Raw genomic sequence first — 16,895 nt, forward strand, 5'->3', positions numbered from 1 at the left:
AATTTATTTGTTTAACTTTTAATAGGCTTCAAGGAAAAGATACAATCAGGAGCACTATCTACACAAAATCAATTTGCTCAATGTCATGCAGAAGGCAAAAGGAGCCAAACTATGGAGCACAGGAACCAGTGCATTACTGTATGTGAGCATTATCTCTGTGTAGCACTGAAGAACCACAACTTATACAAGCACAAAAACATGAGGTACACTAAGAAAGATTTGTGTAGTGGGGTGGTCATTAACCCACCACTAGGATCAGTGAAGTGCCTGTCAACTTATACAGTCCTCCTGTCTTGACCAACTCCCAGAATTCCTATGGTGGCTACATACATGCCATATCATAGTTTTTTTCCTAATGACTTCCATTCAGTATCACCTCCTCCACATCCCATATGACCTTTCTTTCCCTCCTCATCATTCATTATGGAACCTCCTCCTCCTCCCATTTTTACAGTTCAGTTTAATGATTTGTATTTCCTTGAATAAACCATGTTAATCAATGCAACTCATCTATTAAATAAATGGTCAATTGTCATTCAAGAATTAGTAGTATATCCATAGCACTTTTGTGCTACAGTTAACAGTACTTTATATCTCAACACAGAAAGGCACATAGACAAACACAAATGATTTTTATATCCATGCTATTTTAATTTTTTTATTGCAAATCCTTACAAAATTAAAAAAAATGTGCACAGTTGAATATATTAACTAGTACAATTAGAATGGTGTTTTTGTCTTATTTTCTCAGACTTTAAATTTATAAAACACTGCTACATTGAAAAAGAAGTGCTGGCCCCATGGCCATAACAGACAGCACAAAGCAAAATACCCAAATTCTAGACACATCCATGAGCTGCATTCTGCCGTAAATGAAAAATAAAGCTTTAGCAAATTAATAAAAAAGTGCACAGGAATCGTCCCAAGAGACAGTCAGGCAGCCAGACAGACTAAAACAAAAAACAAACAAAATAAACTCTGAACAAAAGTACATATTAACATATGAAATCAAAACAAATGCTGTTAAATTCAATTAAACCCTAAAATACACTTGCAGTTAGCACCATTCAGAACTTAAAAGGACAGATGACAGTACACAGGTCTGCACAGTAGATTAACATTATATAAAACATGTATGTATTGTTTTAAGCAATGTTACCTATACTTCATCATTACTTGAAAGTGATATTTATAATGGTTTTGGCAGTCATGTGGTGATAAGTATCTTATTATTCTAGAAGATAAGTATCTTAGGTATTTCCTTATTATAGCAGCCCCGGGCGATACTGGCCTTGGCGATATAGCTAGTTAAAGAGTAAACAGGGTGATTAATCGTGAAAGACATTCACAGAACATAAGAGGGACATTAATTCATATTCAGAATGGTATGCAATAATTTGAACACATATCACACATACATTTATCATGTTAACAATAAAAAATATTTTTATTACCATGTATGTCTACTGACGGCATTCTTTCAAGGTCAGTTACTGAAAGGAATTATTTTCAAAATGAAAGCAGAGTGTTTTACACGAGTCCCATCTCTTTCATTTTTCTGTTTTGTTATGTTATCAGATTTCCTCTCATACATTGTGCTTGTGTTTTCCTAACCTCAAACATGGATCCTTCTTTAAAAGGACCATGCTTTCACTCTGGGTTGACATTAGTACTGAGTGGTACTTTGCCACTTCTTTAAAGGCAGGACTGTTGTAGCTACTGTTTAAGTAACAGCATTTGAATTAGTCAGTTAGATTTAAATAATAATTATGCTGAGGCACACCAGCATGTTTGTAGACTGAGCCAAGGGGAGCTGTCTGAGTGTAGATAAGGGCTGGCACGGGACTCAGTAAGAAAGTGGATGGGAAACAGGGTAAAACAGTTAGGGAAATCCTCTTGATTCAGACAGTCATGAGGACTGGCACTGTACATTGCAGTTATAAACAAATATAAATAAATATTTGTACAAATGAATGCAATGTACATCTGTTAGAAAAGCCTGGAGATCTACCAACATAAGCAGAGATGATTGTTACATTTCAACACTTGCTCTGTAAAGAATAATGAAAGACATGGCTTTTTGTAGCTGTTTTCAATTTCATGCAGGCCGCTATAATATATCGCCAAGGCTGCTATCACCGGGGCCGGTATAATAAGTACCATATCTTATTATTCTAGAAAAAGTGAATGTGTTGATGACTGTTTATCAACCTATTATTCTAGCTCTGTATCATGAATCATTTCACTTTCATATAATTCCCCATTTTTTCTGATACAGTTTTTAGGGTTCCTATTACCTTATCGAAGTTTTACAACTTTGAATGTCATATGGTTGAACCCATATGTTCGAAGTTGTAAAACTTCAAATATTTAAAAAAAAAATTAAAAGAAAAAAAGAAAAAAATGTTTCTAATGGTTGTAACCATATATACAACTTCAAACATATGGGTTCGACCATATGAGGTTTGAAGCTGTAAAACTTTGACAATGTAATAGGAACCCCAGTTTTTATGTCTAAATGATTACCATATTTGACATGTAGATTACAAATGGAAAGTATGTGTACTATGTAAAATAATACAACTTTTAAGTTTAAACCCCTTAAAGCAGCAAAAAATGGGAAAAAAAAGGTGCATACGAGGGTTAGTGCTACCTCACAAAAACAAACTGGTCCGCAAATTCTATCCATACTGTTGTTTCTCACAACTGACTTCGTTAGACAAATGACAAAGATATAAAACTCCATTAGGGACACATATTTTAATGATTTTTTTAAACAAAACACAAGGTGCTTCTGGAGAAAAGATTATGTTTTACATTTCAGCTTATTGTAACTCAAATATACTTCAAAAGTGTTATTCATGAAGATCGTACTTTTATACACAAGTTTCTGAATAACCAAATGGCAAAAATCAATATTACAAAGCTACATATATATTCACACATGACTATTTTTGACCTATTTTAACCAACAAAAATAATATGTACACATATGTGTACATAAAACACTATTTTCAGCCTACACAAAATGTTTTTTAACACTTGTGATCAAATTTGCTTAGATAATAATAATAAGGCAGTTCTTCTATTCCACTTAGGGCAGTTATGACCATTTTAGTTTGGCACATTTCGCCATATTAATTTTATGTTTTTTCAGTAATGCACAAAACGAGTGATAACATATATATATTGTTTTCAGTAACACAGAAAGCACAACAGTTTATAATATATATATCTTTTAGTGTATAAGAATAGAGGCAGGGCAATTATATAAATGGAGCTCAGTTCACTGTATCATAGCTAAAAGAATTATTTTGATTATAGTTATAGTACATTATTTATGTCTGTTTTTGCATATTGCTGTTAAAAATCTCATAAGAAAATAAGCAAATCAGAATAAAGCAACATATAAATAAAACTATTTAAAATATAAGGACTGAACACTATATTGCACCTAACTGGACAAATACTATCTAGAATTACAAAAGTTATGGTGTAAAAAATGGTATACGAGACAAAAGCAATGTTAGCATCAAAGTGTGGTCCACCATGTCCTTAGAACCTAATGTTTAAGTATAAATTGTAGCACTACTATGTGTTTGTGCATATGCAAGCGTGTTTCTGTGAAATACATAGTCTGCTCCATTCAGAGCTGTTATCCTTGTGTGTAATTCAAATGAAGTGCAATGAAGCTGATCGGTTCGCACTTTTGGTGAAAACAGGTGTTTTCTTTGAGAAGTTCATTGTGTTCATGTTTTAACTAGGTTGTTGAGCTGAGCTTTTGGTGACTCATTTGCAGGACTTCATGCAAATGTTTTCTCTGCTTTTCCTTTTGCTAAATCTTGAAATATACACTGTTAATATAACCCATTTAGAAAAGTTTATGGGTTCTCCCATTCGATTCTCGGCTTGGGTTGGGAGTGCCTTCTGTGTGGAGTCTGCATATCCTCCCCGTGGTCGAGTGGGCATTCAAAAGACATACGTTGAATGGGCATGCTTTCGTTGAAGGTTGGGCGTCGGGCTGGCAACTCAACCCCATAAAAAACAACTGCCAATCATTAATGGACAGGAGTTTCGCTGTGGCGACCCCTAACCAGGAAAAGCCGAAAGACAAACAACAACAACTAAATCAGAGTAATAGTTTTTATCTAAATCATATAGTAAGAACAGCTAATTTATAGTGTATCAGTCAAAACTATTTTGCTAGTGTGTAAGTACTTTTTATACCTGCATAATGCATAATGTTTTGCACATAAAACTTGCGAGTATCATTGAAATCATATGGACTTTTCAAATCTAACTGCATTTTGTAGATTGTGACACAGATCATCATTTCACCTGTAGAATTTGGTATGAATATTGTATATATATCTTAATATGCATTGCTTAGAAGTGTAAAATTTATGAATAGACTGAATTTTCCAGTAAGGTGTAAATCATTTAGACCTTACAATTTGATAAGATGTAGTGTGACCTTGGTTGTAGCATCATCCCCTCAGCATTTGACAATAAGGTTCATAGGTTCATACTAGGCTATCTGCCCTAGGGCATTTATAAGCCTAGCCAGAATGTGTTTGGCTTTCACCACCCATTTTAAATTTATTTTGCTATGCCCTTTTTAGAGGTTAGTATACTGTGCCTCTGTCTAACAGTGACACAGAAGTGATACCATCCACTCATCAAGATACCTCTAGAAGAGAGTCACTCAGGCGCTGTGCCAAACCTGGACTGGGATTTTATTCCAGAGTGAAGGTGGCATTTGTTTGAGCCCATTGATCCTCTCATCCCAAAATGGGCATTGTACTCAATTATGGGCCTGATGAGGGATGAGTAAAGAGGCACGATGACCTCCCCTGATCTAGATGTGAGGTGTAGGGGAAATGTGCCTTTCTATGTGATTCAAGACACTATCTTATTCTGATGTGCCTCAGACGCTAACACAATCCAATGAGAGGGGGACTGCTGTCAGTGGTTTGGCCAGCTTCACTTCCTAAATGTATTTTGGGCAGGCAGTGGGAGAGTTTTGTATGTCTTCTGCAATATTTGCCAAACATTTTTTTACTCTAACACTTGTGTTACTTTGCAGGGGGATCTAGCACACCTCTAGGCTTTTTCTCAGTGTTCATTCTACCTGGCAATGTTCTAGTCTAATCTCTGCCAACATACATTGAAGCTGCTGCATGCCACATATGATATACAACTACAGGGAGTGTGTGCAGCATGTAAATTTCATTCATAATGATGCCTGTTTAATAATCACTTCTAGAGTGCCAGTCTAGTCTTGGCATGACTTAGAAGTTCTGTCTGTCATTCATTGGAGCAGATATGGTATAAGGGGTCTTGTAATATTTCACACTGCTGCATGACTGTGGTGAGATTTTTTTTTTAATTATTCATGCTCTGATTGATGGCAATGTGTGTCAGTTAAGTGTAGCAAGCACTTAGCTACGCAGCTGAGTACTCTGAATTTCAGCTGTTGTGTTTTCCATTCCTTTGTTATTAAGTGATATGTTACTGTTTGTTGTTTACACTGATATAAAATTGTGTTTGATGCAGATTTGCATAAGAAACAGTCCCGGCACATAAAAACCCAAACCATTTTTCCTACTTCCTGATATGAACTCTATATGGCCGCTTTAATAATTTTCATACTTATATGAAGCATCTGTGATTAGTGCCATGACAAAGCTGACTTAGGATGGACATGTTAGTGGTAAGAGTGCCTTGTAGTGTAGGATTAAAGCTCTGTTCAATGTCATTGTAGGAAAAAAGATGGATTTACAAAGAAAATTGTTACGAAAGATATAAAGAAGGAAATTACCAAATATAGCTCATTTAATAAGATAAGATTAAGTAGGAGCAGGAAGAGAAGCTCCTGCTTCTACAGTTTGTGTTTGTACTGAGAACGTGTACCAATGGAACAAAACAATAAAGGCGGGGGGGTCTTTTCTTTACTGTACTTTTATTTAGTATGTAAACACTAACAGTCAATATACAGATAAACTAGTCAATATGAAAAGTTTCCTTACCAGCAATTAAAGGAACTAGATTTGACTAGGTATCTGGGAATTAAGCATATCTGGATCATTGGGAAAAATAAATGGTGCTGACATTGGGAACTACCTTACCTTGCATTTCTTATGTCTGAAATAACCTTATTTACTTTGATAATTTGCAGCACTTCTATTTTTTATTGATTTATTTTTGTTACTTTATATCATATGTTGGTGTAGCAGAAGGTGGGTGATGAGGCATAAGACAGGTAGATTCATGTGACCAAGCTTGTCTTTACTGATCGCATTCTTGAGAAGCACTGTTACAATTCTTCAGGTACAAAGACACTTTCAAAGGCCACTCTAGTGAATGAATATTTATTCATATCTTCCTTCACTTGTGTATGGTGATACCTAAAGCTCATGTGGACTTGTGTTATGACTGTAAGTTAGTGTTCTATTAACATGGCAGGCATGTCTTCATGTATGCAGCTAATGGGCCAGATAAAGCATGCAACTCCCATTTTTATAGATGTATTTTGTTTTTATGACTGATCTTATTCCCCAATCAAAAAGATTGATTTTATTGCCATACTCTCTTCAGCATATCTTATAGCATGTACAATAATAAAATGATAACCAAGTATATCAAGAAATTGTCCCTTGGCTGGGAGAGGGTAATACATGGTATAACAGACATCATGGTTTGCATATGAGGATGAATCCTTCATATTGAATGCAGCTGGTGTGAGCAAACTATGAATTTCCAAGTGAAAAGAGAAATCAACTATGATTAAATTATGTAGTTTTAAAAAATGCTAGCATTTAAACTGATGCCATTGCTTAACACTGATTTTTTTATTGATGCTCATGTTAATATTCTGTGCTTGTCTTGCAATGATCTGATCATGTTCTTTTTATGTAACTGGTGACTGCCATTTTATGTAATTGGTGACAGCTTACAGAACTATGATGTGAAACTGCACACATTACATGTTTTGGTACATTTTCTGCCTCTGGCATTAAACGTGAAAAAAAAGTTGTAGGTCATATGTTTTAATTTGCAAGAGTTGTATATATGTGTAAGTACTAGAAGGAAAACAAAGCAAGAAATACTGAATGTGCAGTAGTTTACAGCTTGTTGCTGTTTCTGTACTGGCAGCGATCTTAGAGGTTTGAAATGTGTACACTGCCTATCATAGCACTCCACCTCTTAGCACAAAAAATCTGGACAAAGCCGAAAATAGTGGGGAAACAAGACCTCAAAAATAGGGACACATTTGAAATATTGCTCTTATAAACTTAGAAAGTTGATAGAATAGGGCTTGTGTTACTATACATTTTCTGAAGGATATGAAGTCTGAAAATCAAATGACTTTCATTATTTAGTGAATTCATTCCTCACTGATTTGCCACAAAAAGCCAGAAAATAACAAATTTTATGAGGAACAGACCAAAAATATGAGGCAAAAATCTGGACATTCTGTAAAAATCTGTACAGCTGAGGTATGCTGCCTATGCTTCTTCAAATGGGAAACTGGAAAGTTAAAATTATGTAAAAATTCTCTAAGTTCTGCAGTTTGATTGGCTGTGCAGTCATAGCCAAGGTATAATGAAGATTATACAGCATGACCTTTTTAGCATTCATAAAAATGAAGTGTTTATTATATGGTACTAGTCAGTGTTAAACAATTAAGGCTGGCAGGTTCTATCACTACACTAAGTGGGAAACTAATCTAATGCATTAAGTTGCTAAAGGCTATATAAGAATTAAAAAAATAAATAAATTCAGTAATCACCTCTATAAAGTCATCACTTAAAACACATCTATTCATCACAAACATCATGAAAAGAAGATGATTCCATGAAGTTAGTGTCAGGAATTACATTAAGAGTATGTATTGTTTAAGTATTGGCATATATAACACTATACTCAGGCACAATACATCCATAATCCTTGCCTTGGACAGCCAGACCAATCTCATCAGCATAAAGAAAAACAGAATCTCAAAAGTACAGTACTCATTAAAGTAGTGCTTGTGTGTTACGAGAAATCCCGACTGTATGCTGATTTTCTCTTCAATTTGCATCAGCTATTTAATTCTACAAAGCATTCCTAACTGATATCCTTTTAGCTTGCTGTTCTGTAAGCTTGCCACCTGACTTACCACGTTGCTCATGTTCTGCCTACTACATAAATACTACACAAATATTTCTTGATGTTTATAATGCCAAAGTGTTATCTATGTTTTCAGGGTTACTAATCATTTGTGAAATTCGTCTCTGCTTGTATCAGTTTTGTAGCCACACTGCAGGTTAACAGAAATAACTGATATAACCTCCAGTCCTCCTTGCAAGTGAAATGTGACCATTAATAAAACACCGACTCAGCCTGTAGATTGAAGGAAACTATGGGAGAGGACACTTGACGTAGCACACTGAATGCATCTTCCTGTTTCTCAACTTTAAGATACAAGTGCAATTATGTATTAGTGCAGATCAGACTAAAGGCCACTCAAAAGTTTTATTTTTTTTATTCTGCGATTTCATGGCTGCTTCTGGTGCTGAGTAGATATGCCTTTCTACCACTACATATGTAAATACAGTGTGAAAGTAATGAAAGATAAAGAATATAAACCAACACATATCATTAATAAACAAATATAAAAAAGTTCATATAGAAAAATTACAGACTATAAAATCCATATCACTGTCCAAAAAAATTAACATGACTAAGAAATGTACTCAATTTTTGTTAATGGCAGAACACAGTAAAAACGATGGGTTAAAATAAAATTGTTAAAGTATCGCATGCTTACATGACATTGGCATGACTTAACATTCATCATTATGCCAGATATCAAAATCCATTACTGAGAAAATGTTTTGTTACTCAGTTTACTTTGGGTCTGAAGAGTATTATTCCATTATATCTTGGAAAGCATCAGGAATCAGTCCTGCTGCTGAAAATTATATTTGGAATGACCAGTTCTCACAACGGTGTAACATTTGAGTTAGCTGTTCACAAGCATTTCCTTTGAAATGGCTGTTAAAGTAAAATAAAAATGAGTTTGTTAGTTTTTGGTGGTGGCCAGTACTTCATTTGGTTAGCTATCCTTTGTTTATCAGGAATTGAGAAAATGTTTTGCAGAACATTTCTGCAGTGGATATTGTACAAATTTCCAAAACCTGGAAACCAGAATCCTGGAATTCCAAAACTGGAAAGATGAATGGTCTCAAAAAATAAGTTTCTGATGCTTTTTTTTGGGGGGCGGGGGACTTCATGTTTCATGCTCTCTGCACTCCCTGCTTAACATTTTTACATCCAAATTACCACAATTCAGTGATAAGAAATAAATCCCCATGACTTCTTTTTTTTCAAAAATATGATTTTGGAATTCATTCATTTAGAATTCAAAGACTTTGAAGAAAATATATATAACATATGTGGCAGGTATATACTGCCACAAAAACTTTTACATGTTGATTTTTACACTATATGCAAACCATAATCATGTTGGCTATCTGTGAATGATTTAATTAACTGAATATAATACTTTTGAATTGACCTACTTCATTTTAAACTAAATACTTATTGCAGATAAGGTAATGTTACATGGCTGATAAATTCTGAGACTTCATCCCTGGACTAATATAGGTAAAACATACTGTGGTGATATAAAATTCTAATTTTGCACTCATATATGAATTACCTTTATTTAAGCTATGATCACTACTGCCGCATAGCTTGTGATAGTGGCTGTTTCCCTGCCAGTGAAAATGTTTGGTCAAACACCAGTCAGATCTGTAAGCACAGTTAAATGACTGTCCATGGGCAATTGTAGACCACCAATGTAATGAAGCACACACGGATTTATGATGAAAATGATTCAATAATAAAATAAGCAGTTTTAACGATTACTGTGTATTAGAATATTTTAAGGTCTAGCAACAGTGGTTTCACAAAGTGTGCTCAACATTCTGTATAGCTTTACAAATAATATATAAATTAAATGGCAAATATGTTAGCTACAATGCAACTTACAGATTGGAAGTGAACAACTGATATTCTAGAATTGCTAGCCCATGTACTGTATAAAAACTGCTTTAAAGTTCTTTAAAGTTGTTCATATTATTTATCAATAAGATCTTGTCTACTAAGAGTAAAGGATTTAAAGAATTCAATGTAACATTTTCTAAGCAGTTATTCTTAATGTGTCCATATAAGAAGAGTTCTTGCATTGTTCACCCTTCTCGACAATCAATGTAATTTCCTTTAATCCAGTAACAAATCTGTGCATATTTTAGTGGTGTGATTCGAACTGCAACATTGAAATCTTCAGGAATACCATGATGATCCACCCACTGATGTCCTGAAAATATTCCAATAATTTTTCTTTCCCACTTTCTGTTTTGGCTTTTCCACATTCGAACATAAACACCAGACCCACTGGCACCTGGCTGTGCATCACACTGTTGATATAGTAGATCAAATGTTTCATCCTTGACTGCACAGAAACGGTAAACTAGAGTTCCTCGTCTGTCATTGTCATAACCGGAAAAGTGAATCCTCCCTCCTGGCAGTTGCTTTGCAGAAGGACTCACACCTATCTTCATGTATTGCCTTTTGTGGGGTTTCTTTAGTTCAAGTAATGCATAATCATAATCCATGCCAATCTCATTAGCATTTCCTTTGATCCATCCCTTTGGTACATGTGTCCGCTTCACTCTCATCCACTGAAATTTCATCTTCTCTGGAATCAAAGAGTTTGTCTGATTTGAAATCTTTCCATTATCTTTTTGTTTTGTTTTCAGAAATCCTACTTTAAGTCTTTGGGCCCCTTTTACGTAACTCTTTCCATCGTGGATACAGTGAGCTGCGGTAAGCACATGATACTCCCCTACAAGAGTACCTGTGCAACCTGTGGATAGCTTTACTGACGTGGAGAATGGATACTTGAGTAAAAAGTCTTTTCCATAAATGCTGAATCTGCTGTCATAGCCATATATCTGTCGTCGTATTCTAGATTTGCCATTTGTAACTTTAGATGTTGCCCAGTTGCCAAGGTTAGTGCCGTATATACCAATTTTAGTGTCAGTCCTGCTTCCATTGTCATACAGAGTCTCATATGACAAGTACTCCTTAAGTTCCTCATAAGATGGATGCTTTGAATACTTGTGGCAATCTGGGCCACAGGATGATGCTACATGCAATGTTGGCTGTGCTTCAAAATGTGCCTTACGCATTGTCATTACTGTTTCAGGCAGAACTATCGGTATTCTTCGATTTGGCCATGTTGGTTTCGGCTCTGAGTTTGATGATACAAAATCTTTAATAACAGTTAGGAAAAGTGCCACACTCCACAATAGTGACATGCTGAAAATTAGTCTGTTGAGACAGAAAGAGAGAGAAAATAATCAATTAGTGACCTTTGTAACACTGTTAACCATACTTTAGAAAAAACTAAACGACAATGAAGCAGTAAGTGTTTAGAAATAATACTACCTCAAATTCTTTTACTTTCAATGGAAATATCAAAACATATTTATTTATTTATTTAAATCTGTTTACCAGGGTAGAACAAAAAAAAACTATTACGTTTCATAATTAGTACAATTTATGGAGAATCGAATGTAGATTCCTGCTTATTTAACCTTTGCATATGGTACATATTGATATTAAAAATACATTCTTGTCATACCAGTCTATACAATATGTGGAACAGATCTCTTTTTATAAAAGATTTGTGAAACCCTGTATTTTAAAGCTGAGAAATGCAGAGCCTTGCCTTAAGTGAGCTTTATACATCCATTTTTGAGTAGTGTAATGATCCTGATTCACAGCATTCATTTTGATACCATTCAAGACAAAATGAGATGGAAGATGTCCATGCATTAGAAGTGTCTGAATGGCTTTAAGGATCATTAACTTATACATAAAATCAAAGACAGAAGCTTTCAGTAATAAGTTTCTTCAATATTTACTCAGCTAATATTCACACAGGACTTGAAAGGCAAAATACTTCAGTAATGGGATGCTGTGAGAAGAAACCGGTTTGTAAAAATGTCTATATTATGGAAGAAGCACATTTTTTTGCTCCTCCACCAGAACCTGCCTGCTGTCTCCAGTGCCTTTACACACTACACTTAATGGTTCCATGAGGTGAAATGGCCAGCATGCCCAGGCTAGGAAAGAGTACTATTATTTATTTATTTTATTTCCAGTTTGATGATCGGGGAAGTCCATTGGGCCCAGGAAGCCCCTTTTCAGTGGAGGCCTGGGGAGAAATGTTCCACAGTACAAAACACAGTTAAAGATACAGAAATGTATAATAAAACAGTTTCAAATACCAATACATATCAAAGTAAAAGAAAAAAATATTTACAACATTTACATAGAACAAAAATATCATGTGGTTAGCAGTTATTGAGATTGAACCATGCATATAAATAACCTAGATGCACAAGAGGTAAGAGAGCTAGGTTGGTAGAATGCAGTTACATTTCCATTTAGAAGAGAGGTAGGAATGAAGTTGAGTTTTAAAGTTATCTGTGTTCTGCATTGTCCTTAGGGAGGAAGGGAGAGAATTCCATTTTTTTTTGCTAAGGAAAAAGAGAGGAGAAGTTGTCCTGCAGGTCGCTTAGGTTTCTGGACACTAATTAAGATTTGGTGTTCAGATTTGAGAGTTCTATTTGGAATGTATGGGGGTAGGATGTTAGTGAGTGCGGGGCATTTGGTGGGGTTGAAGATTAGCCTCTGAGATGTAGTAAGTTGGAGGTAGTCTAGATAGTGGGGGAGTACTAGCCAATTTAGAGAATGTAGGGCAGCACAGTGATGGGAAAAGTATTTGGCTATGGTGACAAATTTAGAAATTTTGTTGTAACAATTTTCAAGTTTGGAAGAGATGGAGGAAGGTAGGTTGGTTAGTAAGGGAGCACCATACATTAGGGAGGGAAGGAGGTAAGTAGAGGTGAGTGAATGTCTAGTAGAAGGAGAGAGGAAGTGATTGTTTCTGTATAGCATGTCAAGTTTTTGGTGTTTTTTTAATGTTTTGCTGTATGTGGGTATCAAATTTTAGGTGTTCATCTATAGTTACACCGAGTAATTTAGCATAGGGAATGATTTCAATAGGAGAGTTGTTTTTGCTTAGGACTTGGAAGGAGGTTTTATCAAAAGTGAAGGATTTGAGGGTGGGAATATTATTATTTTGGATGTGTTAGCATATAGGGAAAGGTGGTTTTTGAGCATCTAGGTCTCTGTGGTTGAGAAGGTGGTCTGGGTCTTATAAGTTCAGGGAGGTTAGTGGCAGAGCAAACTAAAGTTGAGTTGTCTGCATATTGTATGACTTTGGCATTGGGTATGAAAGAGTGAAAAGCATTGATAAAGATATTGAACAGCACTGGACCGAGAATGGATCCCTGGGGTACACCAGAAGGGATATGTAGAAAAGGTCAGCTGCCTTTTCTCCATTTCACAGCCCGAGATCTCAGAAAAGTAACTTGAGAACCAGGATAGGGTGTTTTGGGAGAGATTTAGGTTTGAAAGATGGCTCAGAGGATGGGTATGGGAAACAGTACCAAATGCTTTGCAGAGATCTAACAGCACTGTTGATACTATTTTCCCAGAATCACGGGCATCATTGACTGTATCTAAGAATGAGAGTAGAGCTGTTACAGTGCTATGCCCAGGTCGGAATCCATGTTGGGTTGGAGTGAGAAGTTGGTTTTGAGTTAGGAAAGGCATAAGTTGGAGGTGAATACATTTTTCTAGGATCTTGAAGATTGGGGAGAGGATAGCTATGGGGCAGAAGTTTGAGATATTAGTGTTATTGCCTCCTTTATGGAGAGGTAGAATAAAGGCTGTATGCCAGAGTTTGTGGATGTAGGACTCTGGTATAGATCTATTGATTAAGATGCTAATGGGGAGTGAGATCCCATCAGCAGCAGACTTGAGAAAGTATGAGGGAATGTGGTCAGGGGCATTGGAGCAGGGTTTTACTTTGGAGAGAAGTCTTTTTATGTAGTTGGTGGAAATGGGCTTGAGCATGAACATGGAGGGAGAGATGGGGTCAGTAGGTAGGGGGAGGAAATGGGTGAGACTGAGAGAATGCAGAGGAACCAGTTTGCAGGGAAATTCCAAAACCTATCTGTGAAGATAACCACAAGGATAAGTAGGTATTTCACTGTTTCCACTGTCCAGATAGGTGTAGACAGGAAGGGAGAGACAGAGGCTGAAGTAAATAAGAAGGTGGGTCTAGGGGAGTACAGACAGAAAGAGGGGGGGCAGTATGGCCCAGTACACCTGTGCTTGCCACTAGACTGAATGAAAAAAGAAAATAAGTACTTGTCAGACTCTTAACTGAGGTGCACTGTAAAATGCACGTGCAGGTTCTTATTGTGGCTGTGAGCAGAAGGAAGCCCTGTCAGGTGAGGCTTTGCTTTCCCATATCTCTGGGAGCTAGTCTGCAGGGAGTACTCTTTTTAAATTAGGCTAGCTGTGGAAAAAAAAGGAGAGAGAGAGAGAATATCAGTTAAAAGGAATGGAGGGAGAAAGGAGGGCATAGTATGAACATAAGCACATGAATATGAGAGAGGCAGAGACAGTAAATAAGTACAATACTTCACAGTGGTTCATATATCAGCTTTAAGTTAAAGTGCATACAAACCACACTTAATATTACAGGGAATAAGGATAGAACCAATGGGGTGCTATAAAGTGTTGAATAGCTTGCAGGCACTGCAGTTCAATGAGTGTGGTACCTCCGAGCGCTGCCCATGAATTTAGAATTATAACATACAGACAAGCGGCTTGGTTTGCAGGAGTTCACTTCAGAAAAGACATCAGTGTATTTATTTATTTAGCAGTGCCAAAGAGCAAAGATGTAGTATTAATAAAGAGGTTGCAGTACAGCAGAGGACTGATGCAATGACTCTAAAATTCCTTACAAATGCTCTAGTCTTTCCTACAAAGCTTTCATAGCATAGGCAGTAGAGATAACATTAACAACACCTGTACAAGCTGCAACCTTAAGAATGGTACCTTTCGCATTACATTCTACACCATACAATTAGCAAAAGTCCTCTGTCTTACTACAACAGTGTATTTAGTTATTTAGCAATGCCAAAGAGCAAAGCTGTAGTATTAATAAAGAGGTTGCAGTACAGTAGAGGACTGAATATGACGACTCTATGTCTACTATTCCTTACAAATTCTCTAGTCTTTCCTACAAAGCTTTCATAGCATAAACAGCAGAGATAACATTAGCAACACATGTAAAAGCTGCAACCTTAAAAATGGGACCTTTTGCATTACATTCTACAGCATACAGTTAGTGAAAGTCCTCTGTCTAGCTACAAAGCGCTACAATGCTTACCTTCAAGAAAAAAAAATGTTTTCCCATCAAGAAAAGCAATATATGGCTGGTAAAAAACAGGTTTATGTACAACACATTAGAGAGAGGTTAAGCTGTGTGTTTCACTTTAATTTCCTGGATCAGCAGTATACACTTAAGGTGCTTATACAGAGCGGATTCTCCGCACATTAACTACATGTGATTTAAAGGTACAAAAACCCAGTGCCACAGCATTTGGCAAGCAAAACACAGCAAGACAATATCATAGTATCACAGTAATAAATGAAATATTAAGCAATTAAAACATTATAAACATTTCAGAAGACATACGTGGCAAGCACAAGGCATTTGGGCTCATAGTGAAGGAGAGTCAGGTTTGAAAATGGTGCCTTTTCTGGGTCAGGTAATATAAAACCTTTATCCTCAGTTGATTGGTCAGCGGAGTAGCTGTAAGGTATCAAGCTACCTAGTTCTGTTCAGCTGGAAGCCTAGTGGGGGAGGGGGCAATGGCTGATTTTGTAACTTTGCAGGTTCTGAACCAGTTTGTAGGCAAATTCCCAAACCCATCTGTGAAGATAACCACAAGGGTAAGTAGGTATTTCGCTGTTTCCACTGCCCAGACTATTGTCCATTCTTTCCTGCTTGGGTGCCTAATCAGTCCATTTGTTCCCCCTGTACTGAGAACCTGCTGGTAGGGGGTGGGCCAGCTTCCAGGACTAATGGATTGGCTTGTCTCTCCTTTGGAGCTTCCCCCCTCTCTGCAGTAGATCTTTTCAAGCTCCACTGAGAGCTGCCAGCCAAAGTGCTTGTACAGAGGCAGTATGTGCTTGGCAGGCCCATGTCCCAGGGGTATAATACCTAGTGTTCCTTTAAGGTGTCACCCAGGTGGTGAACTAGATCTGCCACCCTCCACTGGATGGATAGGCCAGCGGTGGCCACTCAGTCCTATCATCTTTGCCTGCCTCCTCCACCATCCCAGGCTTCAGTTGAGGTCAAACACTATGATATATAGGGCTTCATCTCCTTACATCTTATAGCCAGGTGACAGATAACTAGTTTTGAAAGGCTACACCTCGCTACAAAACCGACAAGCTTGACCTTTCATATTTATGCAACTTACACAGATGAAAAAAACAGCATATAAGACACAGTGTGTATAGCATTGGTGGATTTCAAACTGCATTTTGTGGTCTGCTTTAGTGAGTTGCTTGAAACATGGGTGCAACACCTTCTTGCTGAAGTTAGCTAATTCAGACATTATTGCATTAGACCTCCACCTGTGCTCTAATAATAACATAATTTGTCTCAAAACGCATATTTTAACTCTATGGGAACAAGGTTGGGTTGCAACAAGTAAATGTGCTACCATATTAAAAACAGCTAAGGGTAAAAAAATAGGTGAATGGAAAAATAATAAATAGGATGACCTTTCTGCGAAAATACAGGTGAAGTTCTGTTTCAGACCTTATGGCGGTATCTATAAATGTGTTTAGCAGTTTATAAACTAATGTAGTAGTGATTTTTTTGTTATTGTAATATTTTAGTTAGT

The 16,895-nt window shown here is 36.5% G+C and overlaps 1 protein-coding gene across 1 annotated transcript in view; it reads right to left on the reverse strand.

Annotated features, from left to right (window-relative positions):
- Positions 1-7,415: 7,415 nt before the first annotated feature.
- Positions 7,416-16,895, reverse strand: part of LOC122801691 (serine protease 23-like) — a 258,329-nt gene continuing 248,849 nt past the window's right edge. Inside the window, exon 3 of the mRNA XM_044071203.1 lies at positions 7,416-11,382. Within this exon, the coding sequence (XP_043927138.1) occupies positions 10,239-11,369 (1,131 nt within the window). The 5' untranslated portion in view covers positions 11,370-11,382 and the 3' untranslated portion in view covers positions 7,416-10,238. The remainder of the gene's footprint in view (positions 11,383-16,895) is intronic.

Source organism: Protopterus annectens, chromosome 5.part0 (assembly GCF_019279795.1).
Source record: "Protopterus annectens isolate FY-2018-M chromosome 5.part0, PAN1.0, whole genome shotgun sequence".
Classification (NCBI taxonomy): Eukaryota; Metazoa; Chordata; order Ceratodontiformes; family Protopteridae; genus Protopterus; species Protopterus annectens.